Source organism: Protopterus annectens, chromosome 5.part0 (assembly GCF_019279795.1).
Source record: "Protopterus annectens isolate FY-2018-M chromosome 5.part0, PAN1.0, whole genome shotgun sequence".
Classification (NCBI taxonomy): Eukaryota; Metazoa; Chordata; order Ceratodontiformes; family Protopteridae; genus Protopterus; species Protopterus annectens.
The window spans coordinates 45604387-45623934 of NC_056735.1; the positions used below are offsets into that span (position 1 = coordinate 45604387).

Sequence of the window (19548 nt, forward strand, 5' to 3'; positions counted from 1 at the left end):
TCCTGTCTGACCTTTAGTAAGACCTTGGAGAGAAGAGGCAGAGGGGGAAAGGCATAGACTGATAGGTTTTTCCAACTGAAGGATAGGGCATCCACTTTCCATGCTTGTCTGTGACAAGTCCTTGTGCAGAATTTGTCCAGTTGATAAATTTGGGGAGAGGCAAACAGATCTATGTCTGGGCTCCCCCTTTTCTGTATTAACATGCTGCAGATTTGTGGATCCAGTTTCCACTCATGCGGGTCCATAAGATTTCTGCTTAGGTCGTCTGCCAGAGTATTTTGTTTTCCTGGCAGGAATTGAGCTTGAAGATGTATTTGGTAAGTCAAAGCTGTGTTCCACAATGCCATGGCTAGTTTGCAAATGGGGTAGGAATGCATACCCCCTGCTTGTTTATCTAACACATAACAGTGGTGTTGTCCGTCTTTATCAGTAGTTGTCCTGGATGAAGTCCTTGAAGGCTGTCAGAGCATTCTGAACAGCTAGCATCTCTTTCTGGTTGATATGAAGATGCATTTGTTTTGGGCTCCATTTTCCCTGAATGCATCTCCCTGCCAGGTGGGCCCCCCAAGCATAGTCTGATGAGTCTGTAGTTAGGGTTTGGGTGGCAGGGGGTACAGTGAATGACAGTCCCTTGTTTTGGTGACATGTCTCTGCCCACCAAAGAAACTCCTGTTGTAGGCAGGGAATGAGAGGAATTATTGTTTCCAGACTGTGACAATGTTGGTTCCATAAACTTTTTAGGTACCATTGAAGTTTCCTCATATGCAGTCTCACATATGGAATTAGTAGAATGCAGGATGCCATGAACCCCAAAGCCTGCAGAATTTGTCTTGCAGGTAACTGGGTTTTTGTTGCCATTTGTTTGTTGTCATAAGTATGTTGTCAGTTGCCTTTGTTTGTCTGGCATAATGTAAGCCATCTCTGCAGTTGTATTCAAGCTTGCACCCAGGAATGTAATTATTTGAGAGGGTACCAGTTGGGATTTCTTTTCATTTAGTGTGTACCCAAGGCATGTCAGAAGCCTTTTTACAAATGCCAGATGTTGAAGAAGAGAGTGTCCTTGTCCTCTGCTTGAATGAGACAGTCGTCCAGACAAGGATAAATTTGTATGCTTTCTTTGTCTACAGAATGCAATTACTGGTGCCAGGCACTTTATAAAGACCCTGGGCACAGTAGATAAGCCAAAGGGCAGGGCAGAGAATTGGTAATGCAAAAAACCTGCCTTGAAGCGGAGGTATCTTCTGCACGATTCCCTTATTGGAATATGCAGGTATGTCTCTTTTAAGTCTAGAGTCACTAACCAAGCGTTCCTGCCCAGCATAGGCAGTAGCTGTTGTAAAGTCAGCATTTTGAATTTTGGAATGTCCAGGAATGTGTTCAAAATCGATAAATCCAGTATCGGACGCCAGGCATTGTCTTTTCTGGGTATCAGGAAAAGTCCTGAATAAAAACCTTGTCCTTTTTCCTTTTCTGGTACTGGTTGAATAGCCCCCATATCCATGAGGGACATAACTTGTTTCTGAGCCTCTGCCCACTGATTTTGTGGCAGATCTGGCCAACCCTTTGGAATTGGCAAAGTATGGAAATTAAATCTGTACCCCTGGGATACTATGTTTAATACCCACTTGTACTGGGTAATTAACTGCCAATTTTGAGCATGAAGTGCTAATTTTCCCCCCAAGGGGGCTGCCAAAAGATAAGTGCTTGGTGAAGGTAGAGGGAAGTCATTGAGACTGCTTACTGTAGGGTTGGTGCTTTGTTTCCTCCAGATTTGGAGGTGGAGGCACTTCATTGCTTGTGGAGGCACCCCATTGCTTTGATCTGTAAGAACCCTGTGATTGGTATCTAGAGCCTTTTGAGCGCCTGGATTTGCCTTGAGAGGCTCTATTGGACACAGGAAAGGACAGATTTTTAGTAGGCCAATGCCTACTAAACCTGGGTGGCTGCACTTGTAAGAAATCTTTTACAGTTTGCATAGATTTAGCTTTGTCTTCCATTTTCTTTAAAACCTCTTCTGCCTTACTACCAGAGTATCATGCTGCAAGGGGGCATCCAACAATTTAGCTTTAACATGATCAGGCAGATTTTGCTCCTTGAGCCAGGCATGCCTTCTAATCACAGATCCAGTTACTGCGGCCCTGCAAGAGCTCTCCAAGGAATCAAAACCACATTGCAAAGTATGCTTTCCAACCTGTTCTGCTGAATGCAATAATTCCTGTAATTCTTTATTTTCCACACAATCAGAAAGCAACACCATTTTCTGTTTCAGTAAGCCCATAACATGCTGTTGATATTTAAGCACATGAAACTGGCAGTTTAACGCCCTAATTGCCAAGGTTGCTGATGTATAAACCTTCTTTCCCCATCTATCCAGTGCCCTGGAATCTCTATCAGAGGGGGTAGGATTTTTGGCTGTGGAAGCCTTTACACCTCTGGGACCCTGTGAGATAGTTTCAGGATCAGCAGCAGGATTTTTGAATAGAAATTTGTGGGAGTCAGGAACCCTCTAATATCTGTCTGGCTTACTAGGAGCCGGAGGTAGGGAATCAGGAGCCAAGCTTGATTCCGAAAACACATCATCAACAATGTCCAATACAGAAGGTATTGCCAAAGGCCTATGCTGAGGAAGAAGGAAATCCCTAAGACTCTTTTTTGATTCGGAGAAATCCTGACTCTCCCAGTGAAAATGTTCCCTTAAAGTATGCAAGGTTTCCCCAAAAGAGTAATCCTCAAGAGCAGATGCAAATGGGATGGATTCTTCTGCATGAGAGGGTTGGGAGCCCCTGATGAAGGTAATTAAGTCCTCAGCCATTTTGATCATCTGTTTTTTAGGCATACAGCCCTGAGCACGTGGCTCATATGTCGGTTTTTTAGACACAGAAACTGTTTTTGATCTTGTTTTTGAGGCTGGCGTTAGTTTTATATAAAAATGTTGAGGCCTGAAAACACCCTCAGAAGCCGGTGCCTGCTCAGCGGCTCTGGACCCATCCAAGGGAGAGACATCCGTGGGTTCAACACTCTGAGAATCTCGCAGCATACCGGACTCCGCATGGGTCTCGGTAGAGGCCTGCGACTCAGAAGTGGCAGGTAACAGGGGCTGCAAAAGCGCCTCACTGAGTACCGGTGACTGGCTTAGGAGAAGTTTCGTCATCAGTTTTGGACCTCGACAGTCTGTCTCTGTCTTTTTCTTTGCGTTTTTTGTGAACTCCAGTAGTCGGATTGCTAACCGACGACATTTCAGGGTAATTAAATCTTGATCCAAAATATTTAGAAGCAAAAATATACAGATGCTTAACAGTGCGTTGGTTAAATCTAGCACAAAACCGACAGCAAGGATCTGGGCCTAGGCAAGGAATACAGTACAAATGAAAATCCTTATGAGGTATTTGTTTCCCACAAGTAATGCAATTATTAACTTTTACTGACATTGGTAAGGAGCAAGAAAAAGTTTCCCCAATGGTGTACTTAGCTTTAGTTGAAGACTTTGGTTCTGAAACTCGAATGTGAAAATTTCAGGAGTCGGCCGACCGGCACTTGCGAACTGCTTCTTCTTTGGGCACCGCGCGGCAAGAAAGACTGAATAAAATGGCGTTGGCTGCAGGTTTTATACCCCTGACGACCTGACGTCATGGAAGAGAAGACAGCAACCGACACAAGACCCAAGACTTTGTTATTCAGGCCGACGACTGAGGGCAACCTGCCAGCAGATTACTCAAATGTACTGACTGCAACAGTGAAACACGAAGAACATCTACCAGCTTCCTGAAGTTCTCTTCTAAGTGTTCCAGATTTACTATTGATTTCTTGGGTATTACAGTAGAGAGAGATGTAGATGGTACGTTCAGTACACATCTTTTTAGGAAAGAATGTTATAGGAATTCAATACTACATCGTACAAGTACGCATCCCCCTCATGTCTTTCAAAATATTGTGAAAGGACAGGGGATGAGAACGTCTCGTTTGAATGATAACGATTCTAGGTTTAATGATGAGATGGTTAAGCTGAGGAAACAATTCAGTAAGAGGTTATAAGAAGAGAGAGATAGATCTAGGTGTACATGCCAGTATTGAGTTGCACTTGAGTAGGGAGAAACCGTATTTTGACAGACCCAATGATTATTTAGGAACAACTAATAGACTATCTGATTCAGTGATTATATCTGCACAGTTTAATACTGATACTAATGATATTATGGATATTTTTAGGAAACGTTGGCCTGTACTTCTTACTGATGATAAAATTAGATCAGTAGTGGGGGACAGACCCAAGCTCAGGTATAAAAATAAGAAGAATCTCAAGCAGTTATTGTGCTATCCAGATAATAACGTGCGTGCTGATAAATGTCCTAGCCTTCATGGTACGACACCCTGTGGTAAATGCAATTTTTGTGAATATATTGAAACAGGTAGTAGTTTTATTAGTCCCTGTGATGGACGTAGGTTTTATTTTAAGGTGCAGGCTGATTGTAACACCAAAGACGTTATTTATTTGGCCCACTGTGTAGAATGCTTTGCATTCTACACAGGGAAATGTAATCGTAGGATAAGAGATAGAATTAGGGAGCATTTGTATTCAATAAGAATTAAATATGAGAACAATGCATTGGCGAAACATATTATGTTAGAAGTTGAGCATCACAGGTTTAGGTTTCGAGTTATAGATAGGACTTATGAAACTCTGAGGATGGGAGGTATCCGTAATTACACTGAAAGGGTTTAGTCACAGTGGATCCTCAGGATGCAAGCGCATAAAGGGAAAGGTCTTAATGGCCAGGTCCCATTGAAGCCTATTTTAAAAGCAAGGAGACTGTTTAGATAAATGCTTACCTTTGTGTATTTGTATTGATGAGTGTGTGATTATTTTATATGTAGTTTATACAGAATATTTTTAGTACTGTTTTTATTTAAAAGTCCTTGTTTATACTGATGTTATGATTATATCATGTGTTGTAGGGGCGTGTCATATTGTGTATCCTACTGATTGGTTACGTAGCTCTGTTTGAGAGGATTTTTATTGCTCTATCTGATGAAGCAGTATTACAGTGTTACTGTGAAAGCGCTTATTCCATTTTAATAAAGATTGTCAGTTTGTGAACGCTGTGGGATTCAGCCTACGATTGCATCTACCTGCTGTGCTTTCCAGATACTACTTTGGTGTGTTGTACTCGTGCTTTTTGGTTCATATCTGGATTTACTCTGCATCCAGTAGTGTTTTCTCTTTGTCTTTTTAACATCTGAATATTTCTCATCCTTTTAGTTTTCTGGAAAAGGAGAAGTACCTCAGTGAGACTACAAGATCAAACAATAGTGATAATGACAACAGACATGTTTTACTAACTTTGAACACCCCCTCCCACCCCCACCCCATTAAGCAGAATGCTCACTATAAATTATATAAATGTGTGGGATTTACTAATTTGTTTAAGAATATTTTTTTTATTTTTTCCCTAACGGATTTGTTTCTTTTTCAATTGAGTTGTGTAGGTTTTAAGTCGCACTGAAGGTGGGAAAAGTTTTGAAATGATTTATGGTGGCCTCATTTTTTTATATCCCAGGGACCTGACATTTTGACGGGGGGGGGGGGGGGGGGGTACACTTTTTATATCCACTGTACACGGACACCAAGTCTTTTGGAATCTAGCCCTATATGTTGCCATTTTGAGTTAAGCAGTATCCATTCAAATGCACTGCGTCCCCATAAGGACCCATTTTCCCAAAGGAATATGAACCCTTCTTTTGTGAATTGTTGTGGCCTCCCCTGGTCTATAACGGTTCTCCAAGCCTGTATGCTACACAAAGTATACTTTGAGATGTTTTTGATGTTTTGTCTAGGTTTTTCCCTGATCCTTTCACTGTCCTGTCAAGCTGAGATGGAAATTCCAGTTGACTGCATTTTTATCGTGGTTTACATTGTTAGGATGATGCGAGTTATCCTCCACCTGTTGTAGGTGAACCGCTGTAGTGTTCTGCTGCGGCAACACAAGCGGTTACTGTAGAACTGGGAAATAAAAAGCCCTCTGAAAACCCTCTCACTTTTAGCTTACCCTGTATGGAGGAGGCAAGCAGGCCTAGCTTCTCATTCCTGCACTCCACATCCAGCCTTTCAGCAGCCGAGTTACTGCTTGATCCCAAGTCATTGTCAGTAGAAGTGAAGACCCTGCTTCTGTCCCAGCAGGCCTGCTCCAATTCCTGTAACTTAATATTGTTGCATAATCTTACAGAAGGAAATATCCAGTTCATTATTTATTTTCATCTTGTGTACGTTTTCTTAGCATGGAAAAGTATAGCCTTTTAAGCTCCATTTAGTACTTGACCATAAAATGCATGAAGAACAGAACTTGTTCTCACAATAGGGTCCATTTGAAAAATAACTGCTAAATTATCATCACTTATAACACTTAAAGAAATCCCAGTCCCTCCGAGCCACATGCTCCAGGGATCTTAACCTTGTCATCATGATAAAATAATAGAAGACTATAAGATGCCACTGAACAAACACTTTATTAAAAATTTTGCGCTTTTGCCAGGCATTCGCCACTAGACTTCTTCAGAATAAATTAATGTAAATTATGCATCCTGGCTAATTAAATACTAGTCATTCCTATCACATGATTAAATGGAATCCACACACTGGATAAACCCTTCCTCTCTACAGTTTTAAAACTTTTATATACCCAAAATACTTATTTATAAACCATTCAATTATATATTGAAAGGAATAAATTGCATAAAACATAATAAACTTCGCTTTCCTACTTAAACAACAGCAAGAAAGTTGATAAAGGTGTACAAACCACAAAAGTAAAACCCACATATATATAAAAACACACACATATGTATACAGTTAGTGCTCACTATTCTATTCATCATGTCAACCCACTATTTTATAAAAAAATGTTTTTGAGTTCACTTGCCCTATACTAAATAGACATAGTAATGGTGATATACTACAATGTAAACTCTTAAATGTTGTCTAAATCAACAGTATTACTACAACGTCACAACTGCCTCTCATTTTACTAGGAAATATGAAACTCAGATTTGAGTTTCAAATAACTTGAAATAGACAGTGTTTCATTCAAACCAAAGTTGTTAGTTGCAGTGCACCTTAATTGCCACAGCAATTCTTTAAATTCCAAAATGACAACCACTGGCCTACCCCTTGTGTCTTCACTTTGAACTTGTTCCAAAATAGAAAACTTAAAATGATGTTGTGGGTGCTCTAAAATATGTTTTGCCAATGCGCTTTTGGAATTACCTTTTCTGATATCATAAAGGTGCTGGTATATACTTTTATGCAACAAGTTAATGGTTTTACCAATATAAAATTTTTCACATAGCTGACATGTTGCAATATAAACCAAATATTTGCTCTGGTAGTCGAATTTCTTATTGAGGTGCACCTTTCCATAGCCTTTTATATGGACACGCATCGTCTTCTCTATAAAGGGACATTGTGCACAGTGCCCACATTTTCGCATCTGTCCAACATTTCTATTAATGTAGTTACATTCCAATACATTCTTGATACATCTAGCTCTTTTATAAAAACGTAACAGACTGCTAATACCTTTAATACCTATTTCACTGAGGCCATACAAAATCTTACTAATCAGCTATCTACTAAGGACTTACCTATATCCAACCATATCACTAACCCACTCCCTCCTTTTCTCTTCCAACCAGTACCAACTACATACATTCTAGCCCTCATCCAAAAGCTCAAACCATGCACTCCTTCAGCTGACAAGATTCCCGCTGAATACTTACAAAAGATAGCCAAATCTATTGCATACCCCATTTCCATTCTTATGAATAGAACCATCACTGAAGGACACATCCCAAGCATATGGAAGGTCTCCCACATTATTCCCCTTCATAAGGGAGGTAACTATTCCGGCATGTCGAGGTCGAGTGGTATATTACTCACGTCCTCTCCAGTTCAGCTGGTTAATCTGGGAATCCTGAGACAATGTTACAATTGTCTCATGTACACAGACAACCCTCTCCTCCTCCCAACAAACACAAACACATGTGAGAGATGCAGCTATATAGCCAAACTGGAGGCTGAACTCTCTCAACACAGGACTAGCAAGACCAGACAGGAGGAGAAGGTAACCACACACACAACAAACCCAGTCTCACATAAACCAACCACAACTGCAAACTGAACACATAATAACACAAAGACATACTCGGAGGCTCTAATAAAAAACTTACCGAAACAACAGAGGCTCCCAAAGCAGACATCCAAGAAAACACCACCTCAAAACTCTGCACATGCAACACATAGTACACAAAGTCAGTGTGCCAAACAATCACAGCCCTTAAGGCGAAACACCATGCTTGATACACTAGTAATAGGTGACTCTATAGTCAGACACACTGACGTCCCGCTTACCAGGCTGAACAAAGAGAGGGTAACGCGGTGAGCTGCCTGTCGGGAGCTAGGATCCGCCACATAACACAAGCACTCAGGTCACTCCAAAGCAAGTACAAATATGACTCGGTCATTGTCCATGCCGGCGTGAATGACCTGAGACGTACCTCCTTGGACTACATGAAAAGAGACATAGAGGAGCTCTCTGATTATGTAGCCCAGGCTGGTATGACCCTGACCCTGAGCAGCATCTTGCCCTCACCAAGAATGATGCCACAATACAAAGACAAGATGATCAGCTTTAATAATTGGCTCAATTACTGGTGTCATTCTAGGGGGATCCAATGTCTGTCTGCTTGGGATGACATGCTGGACAAGCCACTCTGCTATGCAAGGGACGGCTTGCACCTGTCACCACTGGGCTTCCGGATATTGGCTAAGGCTCTTGCCACCCCCATAGTGCCTTTTTTACGCAAGGCTCAAAAGACAAACCCACCACCTTAGAAAACAATAAAGGAAAAAACTAAGGGTAATGCTGCTCAACGTCAGAAGTCTAAATCTCAAGATGCAGGCTCTTGAAGCACTCCTCAGTATGGAGAGCATCGATGTCTGTGCAGTAACTGAAACCTGGTTCAAGGCTCCTGAGAGCACCCCAGCCCTACCAGGTTATACCTCGTATCATGCATTTCGGCCCCAAAACCTGGGCCGAACCACAAAAGGAGGGGGAGTGTCCATATTCATTAAAGACACCCACACCTCCGGGTTAGTGGCAACGCACGACGTATCGGAGACCATCCATGTGCAACTAACCGTAGGCAAAACTGCTATACAACTTGTAGCATGCTACAGACCACCCTCGCAATCTCAGGAACTCCATTCAGCCTTCCTGAAGACACTGGAGGATATGAATGTCTCACCAAATACCATCATATTGGGAGACTTCAACTACCCAAACATAGACTGGGTGCATTACTCAAGCCCCAACACCCTAGCCCAATGGTTCCTGGAATTCATCAACTCAAATGCGATGGAACAACTAGTCACCTCCCCCACAAGGGGAAATAATATACTTGACCTGATCATCACAAACATGGGGACAAAATGCTCAACACCGGAAGTATACCCCTTACTAGTGAGATCAGACCATAAACTAATAACCCTAGATATTCATATCCCACCTCCATCCCCAGCACAAAAGACCACAGTGAGAAACTTCTCAAAAGCCGACTTTACACTCCTTAGGACTGAAATGGTATCCTTCAAGCCCCCTGGGCCAGTGGAAACCACATTCCACACTGCTGAATCCTTCACAAATGCTTTCTACGGTCATCTCCAAGAATGCATGGATCATGCAATCCCAAATAAAACCAAGACCCTTTCCACCAAATGCAGGCATCCTATCTGGTGGACCCCAGCCATAAACAAACTTTATAACAAGAGAAGGAAGCTACTGCAAAACAGAGCAAAATCCCATAAAGGGAAGGCATCTCTGATCAGCACTAGCAAAAGACTACGTTCGCTAATAAAATCATCAAAGGCCAACTTCAAGAGAAAAATCGCTAATGACACTAAAGATAATCACAAGGCCTTCTTCAGTTATGTTAGAAACCTGGGTGGAAACCCTCAGATATTCGCAGAGTTAGTTCATAACGGCAAAAAATACACTGAACCCACAGATATTGCCAAAATACTGGCAGATAGGTTCAGTGCAAATTTCTCCCCTACCTCTCACCCAAAAGACGAAATAAATATCTCAGCTGAATGCAACCTCCCTGAAATCTCAGATGTCCAGGTGAGAGCTGCCCTCAGCAAAGCTAAAAATACAGCATCCATGGGACCTGACGGTGTCCCGGGTTGTGTGCTATGTGAACTCCTAGAGGAGCTAAACCCGCACATAAGAACGCTGTTTAATCTTAGCCTTGCTACAGGATACGTCCCTGAACACTGGCGTACAGCTACAGTGGTCCCACTCCACAAAGGTGGCACCTCTACAGACCCTGGAAACTACTGCCCCATAAGCTTGACCAGCCTGGTCTGCAAAGCTATGGAAAGGATCATTATGGAACTCATAAACAAAGACATCGGGGACCTACAGACAATTGACCCTACCCAGTTCGGCTTTGTAAGGGCAGATCCTGTCTTTTAAACCTGGTGGACTTTTTTGAAACAGTCACTACAGCCATCAATGAAGGCAAAGCAGTTCACACAGCCTACCTGGATCTGGCAAAAGCCTTCGACACAATACCCCACTCAGGCATCATAGACAAGCTCAACAGCTTAAATGTAAACCCGTTTGTCACAAGATGGGTTGCAAACTGGCTAAAGGACAGAACCCACACAGTCAGAATAGCTGGAGCTATGTCAGACTCTAAGCCAGTCACAAGTGGAGTCCCACAGGGCTCTGTCTTGGGACCCCTCTTGTTCGGCATTTATTTCTCAGATGTGCAGGCAAACATAGGGGGGTTGTGGCTGACAAAGTTCGCAGACGACTGCAAACTAGGCGCCATAGTCGACACACCAGCTGACACATGCATCCTTCAGAAGGGCCTCACAGAAACAGACGACTGGTGCCAGAGTCATGGCCTTAAACTAAATGCCAAAAAATGCATAGTCATCCCCTTTGGAAAAAACAAAGTACCCACAAATTACCACATAGGTGGTAATCCATTAAATCGGAAAAGTAATCAGAGACCTGGGGACCCAAGTTGACAGTGACCTCTCATTTGACACCCACGTCGCCAAAGTGGTTAGAAAGACCTTCTACCTTGCCCACCTTATCATGAAGGGATTCACATCCAGATCAAAGGATGTCATTGTATCCTTATATTCCTCCCTTATCAGGCCTATGATTGAGTACAATGCCCCATTTGGTATGTATCTCACCCGGCACCTGCAGCAGCTGGAGAGACCCCAAAAGTACCTTACCAAGAGGATCAAGGGTCTACAGCATATGTCATATGCTGCCAGAATGAAAAAGCTCCAGCTCTATTCAGTAGCATACCGCCTGCTCAGAGGTGATCTGTGCCTTACGTACAAGGCCATGTCCAATTCAGAATTAATGGACATGCGCCACCTCAAAAAATCCAAATCCATCAGAGCCACGAGAGCTAAAGATCTAAACCTCAGCACAAATATGAATAGGACATGCTGGAGGGACAGATTCATAACCCAGAGGCTTCCCGCACTCTGGAACAGGATACCTGTCCATGTTAGGCAGAGCCCCTCACTGATTCTCTTCAAGAGAAATCTGGACGAATGGATGGGTGATCGTAGGTTTACCCCGGGGGGTCATCTCTGTGTCATTGCTAGATAGAGGCACAGTAAACTAAATTTAATTTAAATTGTACACTTTTGTATCATTACATGGGGTGGCGAAAGCCACATACACTTTGGCTAGGCTTATAAATGCCCTAGGGCAGATAGCCTAGTACTATACTATGAAACTATGAAACTCCATTGAACTCTCCAAATACTGTCCCATTGCCCTTCTGTCTCCCCTAGCTAAAATCATGGAAAAATGCATCCATAAACAATTGCTAGACCACCTAATCCAAAATAACTTACTTTCCAACTCGCAACATGGTTTCAGACCCTCACACAGCACTACTATTGCCCTTCTTTCCTTCACTCACTGTATCAACAAAAAACGTAACCTTAATAGGCTTTCCTCTGCACTGTTTATAGATCTATTTAAGGCGTTCGATATGGTAAATCACCAAATACTTATAAATATCCTCAAATCTCTGTCACTAGATGCATTAGCTATAAAATGGTTCCAATCCTATTAGAAAACAGACAACAGGCCATGCTTTGGCATATATTCTATCTACCCATCTACCCATTAACATAGGGGTCCCCCCAAGGGTCCACATTAGGACCTCTCCTATTTTCTATATTTATCAACAACCTTCACCTAGCAATCCCCCAGGCTACATGCATACAATATGCAGATGATTCGACATTTATATGCTCCGCCACATCCATACTCGAGCTTTACTCCCACACCCAAAAGGTCTTTAACACAGTTGAACTATGGTTTACTCAACGCTGTCTCCTACTAAACCCCCAAAAAACTAAACTCCTTCTTTTCACTCCTATTTGTAAGTCCCCCCCCAACAGACTTCACAGTAACATCCAATAACAGTATTCCCATATCCCCAGACCCAACTACCAAACTACTAGGTAGCACCATAGATAACAACCTTAACTTTGACACCCATATTAATAATACCTTAAAATCTGTTAATAGAAAACTGGGCTCTCTCTACAGGATCAAACCCTTCCTCTCTCCTGCAGCTAGAATAACTATTGCTCACACCCGTCTAATTCCTACTCTCCTCTATGCCTCACCCATATATACTAATCTCTCTAAAAACAACCTTAATAAAATGGAAAACTCCTACAATAACATAGCCAGATTTACTACAGGTAACCCTTTCAGAACCCACCACTGTATTAACCTAAAGCAACTAGGATGGCTTGAATTACAAAATCAGCTTAAATTCCACCAACTTACCATTGTCCACAAAACGTTTTACCATCCTACAGATACCCCTATATTATCTACCCTTATTGTCCCCTACAACAATCTTAAGATCTTACGTTCATCACAAAGACTGCTGGTAAATATTTGTAAATCTAACAACAGGGCTGGAGACTCTCTTTTCTGTAATACTGCTGGAAAATCCTGGAACTTTCCTCTGTTCCCTCATTATCACTCTTCAAAAACAAACAAACTTTTTCTCAGAACACAGTGGTTATGTCCTTGTACTAAACCTGACTGATCTATTACCTTTCTTCATTGGATCTACCTACTCTCCTTTCTATATTCTGTCTATATTCTGTCTCTTTTTCTTACTAACAACAAACCTATTCCTTTCTAGATCTTTTCTTACTATCTCCTCATAACTTCTTTAATTAAACCTGTTTTTAACACATATTCTGAATATTGCAGCTCATACTTTTGTTGTCCTTCTTTATGCCAACCCACCTACTAATAACTTATCTAACTCAGCTGCTATCCTTTACATGTTATATTGCAACTACATCTGTATTATGTTAAGTGTTTTTTACTTAGCACTACACTAAGAACAAACAACCACTGAGATTATTCCATGTCTTTTTTCTAGCATGTTTAACATGAAATGAATCCTGTACATGTTATTATATTCGTGCCTCCTCAGAGCTTATCTCCCTGGAACTCTGAGATTATTCCTGGTCTTTCTTTCTAACAATGTTTAACATGGAATTAATCTTTGTATATGTGATCATATTTTTGTGCTTCCTCGGAGCTTATCTCCCCGGGCCTCTACTGAAAATGGACATATATCCAGTTAGACTAGCCCGGTCAACAAATGTAAAATAAATAAATAAATCACTTTAGTTTCCGTCCCTCTAAGCCACATGCTCCAGGGATCTTAACCTTGTCATCATGATGAATAGAACATGCTGCAGCGATAGGTTCCTGACTCAGAGACTCCCTGTACTCTGGAATAGGCTGCCCATAAATGTTAGGTAGAGCGCCTCAATGGCCCTCCAAGAGGAACCTTGACGATTGGACAGGAGATAGGAAATTCACCCCGGGGATCACATCAGTAGCCCTGCTAGACAGGGGTCCAGGAAAGTAAATATAAGTGGGAAGCAATAGCCAGGGAATCGTTATAGGTAGCTTGTACAGGCCCTAGGGACGACAGCCTAGTACCTACCTATGAGAAGCCAAGTAACCTCAATGTTCCTTCTTCGGATGGTGATCAACTGTAATACAAAACAACCACAATTGTATATGGGAGAAACAAGGTACCCGAGTGCGCCATCAGCAATCCTGGCTCAAATACTGTCCTTCAGGTGTCCGCAAGGTACTCGAGTGCACCATCAGCAATCCTGGCTCAAATACTGTCCTTCAGGTATCCGCAAGGTACCTGAGTGCACCATCAGCAATCCTGGCTCAAACGCTGTCCTTCAGGTGTCCGCAAGGTACCAGAGTGCACCATCAGCAATCCTGGCTCAAATACTGTCCTTCAGGTGTCCGCAAGGTACCCCGAGTGCCCCATCAGCAATCCTGGCTCAAATACTGTCCTTCAGGTATCCACAAGGTACCCGAGTGTACCATCAGCAATCCTGGCTCAAATACTGTCCTTCAGGTGTCCACAAGGTACCCGAGTGCACCATCAGCAATCCTGGCTCAAATACTGTCCTTCAGGTGTCCAAAAAGCTGAGCATCCACTGCCAGTTTGCTTTCCTCAGCTGGCGTAGAACATTTCTACCTCAAAGGAAACTGGAAAAGGGGAACTGCCGCAACAGTAAACAGCAAGCCAAAAATAAGGATCAGTCGTGTTACACAGGCTTGAGGGGGTACATTTAAATGATTGATGCACCAACAGAACAACCTTCAAAACACTGATCATATTATGTCAAATATTTAAAATGCCAAACCTAAACAGATTGTAAGAGGCACAAACTGTCCTCTTCTGATCCATTTACCCCACCACTAACTTTGGCTAAGCTTAGGTCAGTAAAGTGATAGTATTACTGGGAAGGTTTCTCTAAGGTGTAGGATTGAGGTTGGAGTGCGGTTACGGTTAGCATATATTAATAAGGTGGATTGGAGGGGCACTACAGCAACTCTATAACACACATTGCTACACCGCCACACTCATAAGTACAGAAATGAAAACAAAACATACAAATAACAATCTTGATATCTTACTATGTTATGCAGAAAATACCTGCTTTCTTACAAGTCAGTGAACTAGCCAGGGATATATGCTTTTTCTTACCTTTGAGAATTTCCCGTGGGTGAGTTCCTGGCTTTGGGGTTACTGGAATGCATTGACAGAGATCCCGAGGTCCCAGCCACGGAAGCAGATAGGTGCTGTAAGTGCGTGTGGGGGCTTGGAGTCCTTTGATTTCCTTTGAATGGTCTTTGTGGACAACTTTTATCTCCACTTTCCTTCCGTTCAAGTTTCTCCTTCTTGATTTTGTCTCTCTTGTTGAGCTGCGTGGTCTCTTCATGCACTTCCAACATCATTCCTATAGGTGCCTGTTCCTGCCGCATGTCTAGGACACGCTGTTCAGTGAAAATGGGGAGAGAAAAAGTGCATACTGACCATTACCGATCTCAGTACTGGTAAAACAGATACATTACACACACAGACAATGAGAAGATGCAATAAATATAATCAAGCATTATTGGAAACACTTAGTATATGGCAACAGATTACTAGAATGAAACAAAACTGACTTGAGAAAGCAAGCTACTGCCATGATACAGTGTAATAATCTGAAGGCCTATGAAACCAAACATTTATTTGATCTTTTAATCACATAGTTAGTCTGATCCAGAAGAAACCCTTTCCAGCCATGACACAAGAAAGGGTTTTGGTCTGCACTGTTGTGGCAGAACAGGTAGCTTACATCCTTCTAGGTTGAGAACTGCTGATTGAGGGCTCAGTGTCTGTTATTCTAAAAGTGTATTAATTCTGGTTTAAGCACTTGGGCTTTCAAGCCAGTTATTTTACATTAAGAGGGTTCGTGGTCTGCACTCTTGTGGGAGGAGAGGCTGGACTCTGCCCTTCTGAGCTGGGAATTTCTGGTTAAAGGCTTATAGTGCATGCATATCTGAACTGTTTCTTACTGAAGTTGGTGCGCCTAGTTTGCTGTGGCATAGACTGGATTCGGGCCTGCTGGATCTAGCTTTGTTTGTGTAACTTGAGCACTAATCCAGACATTCTCTAAAGTATTCAATGGTATTTATTACTGCTTGGTTGTAACTTGATTAAAGTGTAGCTATCATTCAAGTCTTTTGGATTAAGCACTTGGGCTTCAGACCAGTTGTTTTACATTAGGAAGGTTTGTGGCAAGCACTGTGGTGGCAGGACAGGTAGCTTTCATCCTTCTAAGTTGGGAACTGCTGATTGAGAGCCCAGTGTCCAAGTGTATTAGTTCTGGTTTAGGCACTTGGGCTTCAGGCCAGTTATTTTACATTAAGAAGGTTCGTGGTCTGCACTCTTGTGGGAGAAGAGGCTGGACTCTGCCCTTCTGAGCTGGGAATTTCTGGTTAAAGGTTTATAGTGCCTGAATATTTGAACTGTATCTTACTGAAATTGGTTCACCTTGTTTGCTCTAGCATAGACTAGATCCAGGCCTGCTGAATCTAGCTTTGTTTATATGCTTGTTGTTTGTTTGCTTGTTATTTTCCTGGAAGCTAATTCCACCTAATATGCAACTTCTCAGCGCTTCTGTGGATCACTCGTGATATCTGCATTGCTTACTGTACTTATTTCCTTGTTTCACTTGAAAGAAAGTTACTGTTTGTCGTTTTTGCATTTAGTTACTTGTAACACATTGCACTCAAGTTACCTGGCACTTGCTCACTAAAGCAATTATATAAGTCAGCACTAAAAATTAAAAGCACTGCACCCTCACTCCCCACTGGCCCTTGTTTTCAATTAAGGATTTCCCAATATTATTCTAGCATGTCCAAAGGTCAGTTGTCAATCTCCTCTCCGGTCTAGCTGGTGAATCTGGGAATCTTGAGGCAATGTTATAACTGCCTCATGTACACAGACAACCCTCTCCTCCTCCCACATAACACAAATACTTGCGAGAGATGCAGCTATTTAGCCAAACTGGAGGCTGAGCTCTCTCAACTCAGGACTGGCAAGACCAGACAGGAGGAGAAGGCAACTACACACACCACAAAACCAGCCTCACATAATGCTACCACTCTACTGAATCAAACACATAAACACACAAAGACATACTCGGAGGCTCTGAGTAAAGATTTACCTAAACAGCAGAGGCCTCCAAAGCAGACACCCAAACAACTGCTACCTCAAGACACCCCACAAGCAACACACATAAACCACAAAAGCAGTGTGCAAAGCAGTCACAGCCCTTAAGGCCAAATACAACATCAAACATACTTGTCATAGGTGACTCCATAGTCAGACACACTGACATCCCACTCACCAGGCTGAACAAGGAGAGGGTCACAGTAAGCTGCCTATCGGGCGCTAGAATCCGCCACATAACACAAGCACTCGGGTCACTCCACGGCAAGTACAAATATGACACAGTCATTGTCCATGCTGGTGTGAACGACCTGAGACGTACCTCCCTGGACTACATGAAAAGAGACATAGAGGAGCTCTCTGATTATGTAGCCCAGGCAGGTATGACCCTAACCCTGAGCAGTATCCTTCCTTCACCAAGAATGATGCCACAATATAGAGACAAGATGATCAGCTTTAACAATTGGCTTAATGTCTGGTGTCATTCAAAGGGGATCCAGTGTCTGTCTGCCTGGGATGACATGCTTGACAAGCCACGCTGCTTCGCAAGGGACGGCTTGCACCTGTCACCCTGGGATTCCGGATATTGGCAAAGGCTCTTGCCACCCCATAGTGCCTTTTTAGGCAAGGCTCAAATTCTAAACCTACCACCCTAGAAAACAAAAATGGGAAGAAACTGAGGGTAATGCTGCTCAATGCCAGAAGTCTAAATCTCAAAATGCACGCACTCGAGGCCCTTCTCAGTATGGAGAACATCGATGTCTGTGCTGTAACTGAAACCTGGTTCAAGGCTCCTGAGAGCACCCCGGCACTATCAGGTTTTACCTCATATCATGCGTTCCGTCCCCAAAACCCGGACCACACCACAAAAGGAGGGGTGTATCCATATTCATAAAGGATACCCACACCTCCAGGTTGGTGGCAACGCATGAAGCTTCGGAAACCATCCAGGTGCAACTAACCATAGGCAAAACTGCTCTACAAATTGTAGCATGCTACAGGCCACCCTCTCAAACTCAGGAACCCCACACAGCCTTCCTGAAGACACTGGAGGGTATAAATGTATCTCAAAACACCATCATATTGGGTGACTTCAACTACCCGAATATAGACTGGGAACATTACTCAAGCCCTAACTTTCTAGCCCAACGGTTCCTGGAGTTCATAAATTCAAATGCCATGGAACAGCTAGTCACTGTTCCCACGAGAGGAGAAAATATACTAGATCTCATTGTCACAAACATGGGGACAAAATGCTCCGCACCGGAAGTATATCCCTCATTGGTGAGATCTGATCATAAACTAATCTCACTGGAAATCCACATCCCGCCCCCCCCCCAAACAAAAAAGACCATAGTGAAGAACTTCTCTAAAGCAAACTTCACACTACTCAAGACTGGTGTGGTATCCTTCAAGGCCCCTGAGCCAGAGGGAAACCACAACCCAAGCTGCGGAAGCCCTTACAAATGCCTTCTATGAACACCTCCAGGACTGCATGGATCAGGCAATCCCAAATAAAACCAAGACTCTTTCCACAAAGGGCAAACGTCCAGTCTGGTGGACCTCAGCCATTAACAAACTTTACAATAAGAGGAGAAAGCTATTACATGATAGAACAAAATCCATAAAAGGGAAGTCACCCCTGATCATTATTAGTAAAAAATTACGAGCACTCATAAAATCAACTAAGGCCAATTTTGAGAGAAAAATTGCCATGGATTCAAAGGACAATCATAAGGCCTTTTTCAGCTATGTTAGGAACCTGGGTGGAAACTCCCAGATATGCTCAGAATTAGTCCAAAATGATACAAAATCACTGAACCCACAGACATTGCCAACATACTGGCAGACAGGTTCAGTGCAAACTTCACCCTCTCCCCTAAAGGAGAGATAACTATCCCAGCCGAGTGTAGCCTCCCGGACATCTCAAATGCGCAGGTGAAAGCTGCTCTCTCTAAAGCTAAAAACACAGCATCAATGGGACCGGATGGTGTCCCCGGCTGTGTGCTACACGAGCTAAATGAGGAATTAACCCGCACATAAGGCAGCTGTTTAATCTCAGCCTTACCACAGGATACGTGCCCAAGGAGTGGCTGACGGCAACTGTGGTCCCACTCCACAAAGGCGGCGCCTCTACGGACCCTGGTAATTACCGCCCCATAAGCTTAACAAGTCTAGTCTGCAAAGCTATGGAGAGGATCATAATGGAGCTATTAAACAAAGATATAGGGGACTTGCAGACATTGGACCCGACCCAGTTTGGCTTTGTCAAAGGAAGATCATGCCTTTTGAACTTGGTCGACTTCTTCGAAACAGTCACCAAGGCCATTGATGAGGGAAAGGCAGTCCATACAGCCTACCTTGACCTTGCAAAGG

At 42.8% G+C, this 19548-nt stretch overlaps 1 protein-coding gene across 4 annotated transcripts in view; it reads right to left on the reverse strand.

Moving 5' to 3' along the window:
• BCL9 (BCL9 transcription coactivator) overlaps positions 1 to 19548 on the reverse strand; it is a 1690791-nt gene that overhangs the window by 450688 nt on the left and 1220555 nt on the right. For all 4 annotated transcript variants that reach the window (XM_044072112.1, XM_044072109.1, XM_044072110.1 and 1 more), the window contains one exon: positions 15157 to 15446. In XM_044072112.1, the coding sequence (XP_043928047.1) occupies positions 15157 to 15434 (278 nt within the window). In that variant the 5' untranslated portion in view covers positions 15435 to 15446. The remainder of the gene's footprint in view (positions 1 to 15156; positions 15447 to 19548) is intronic.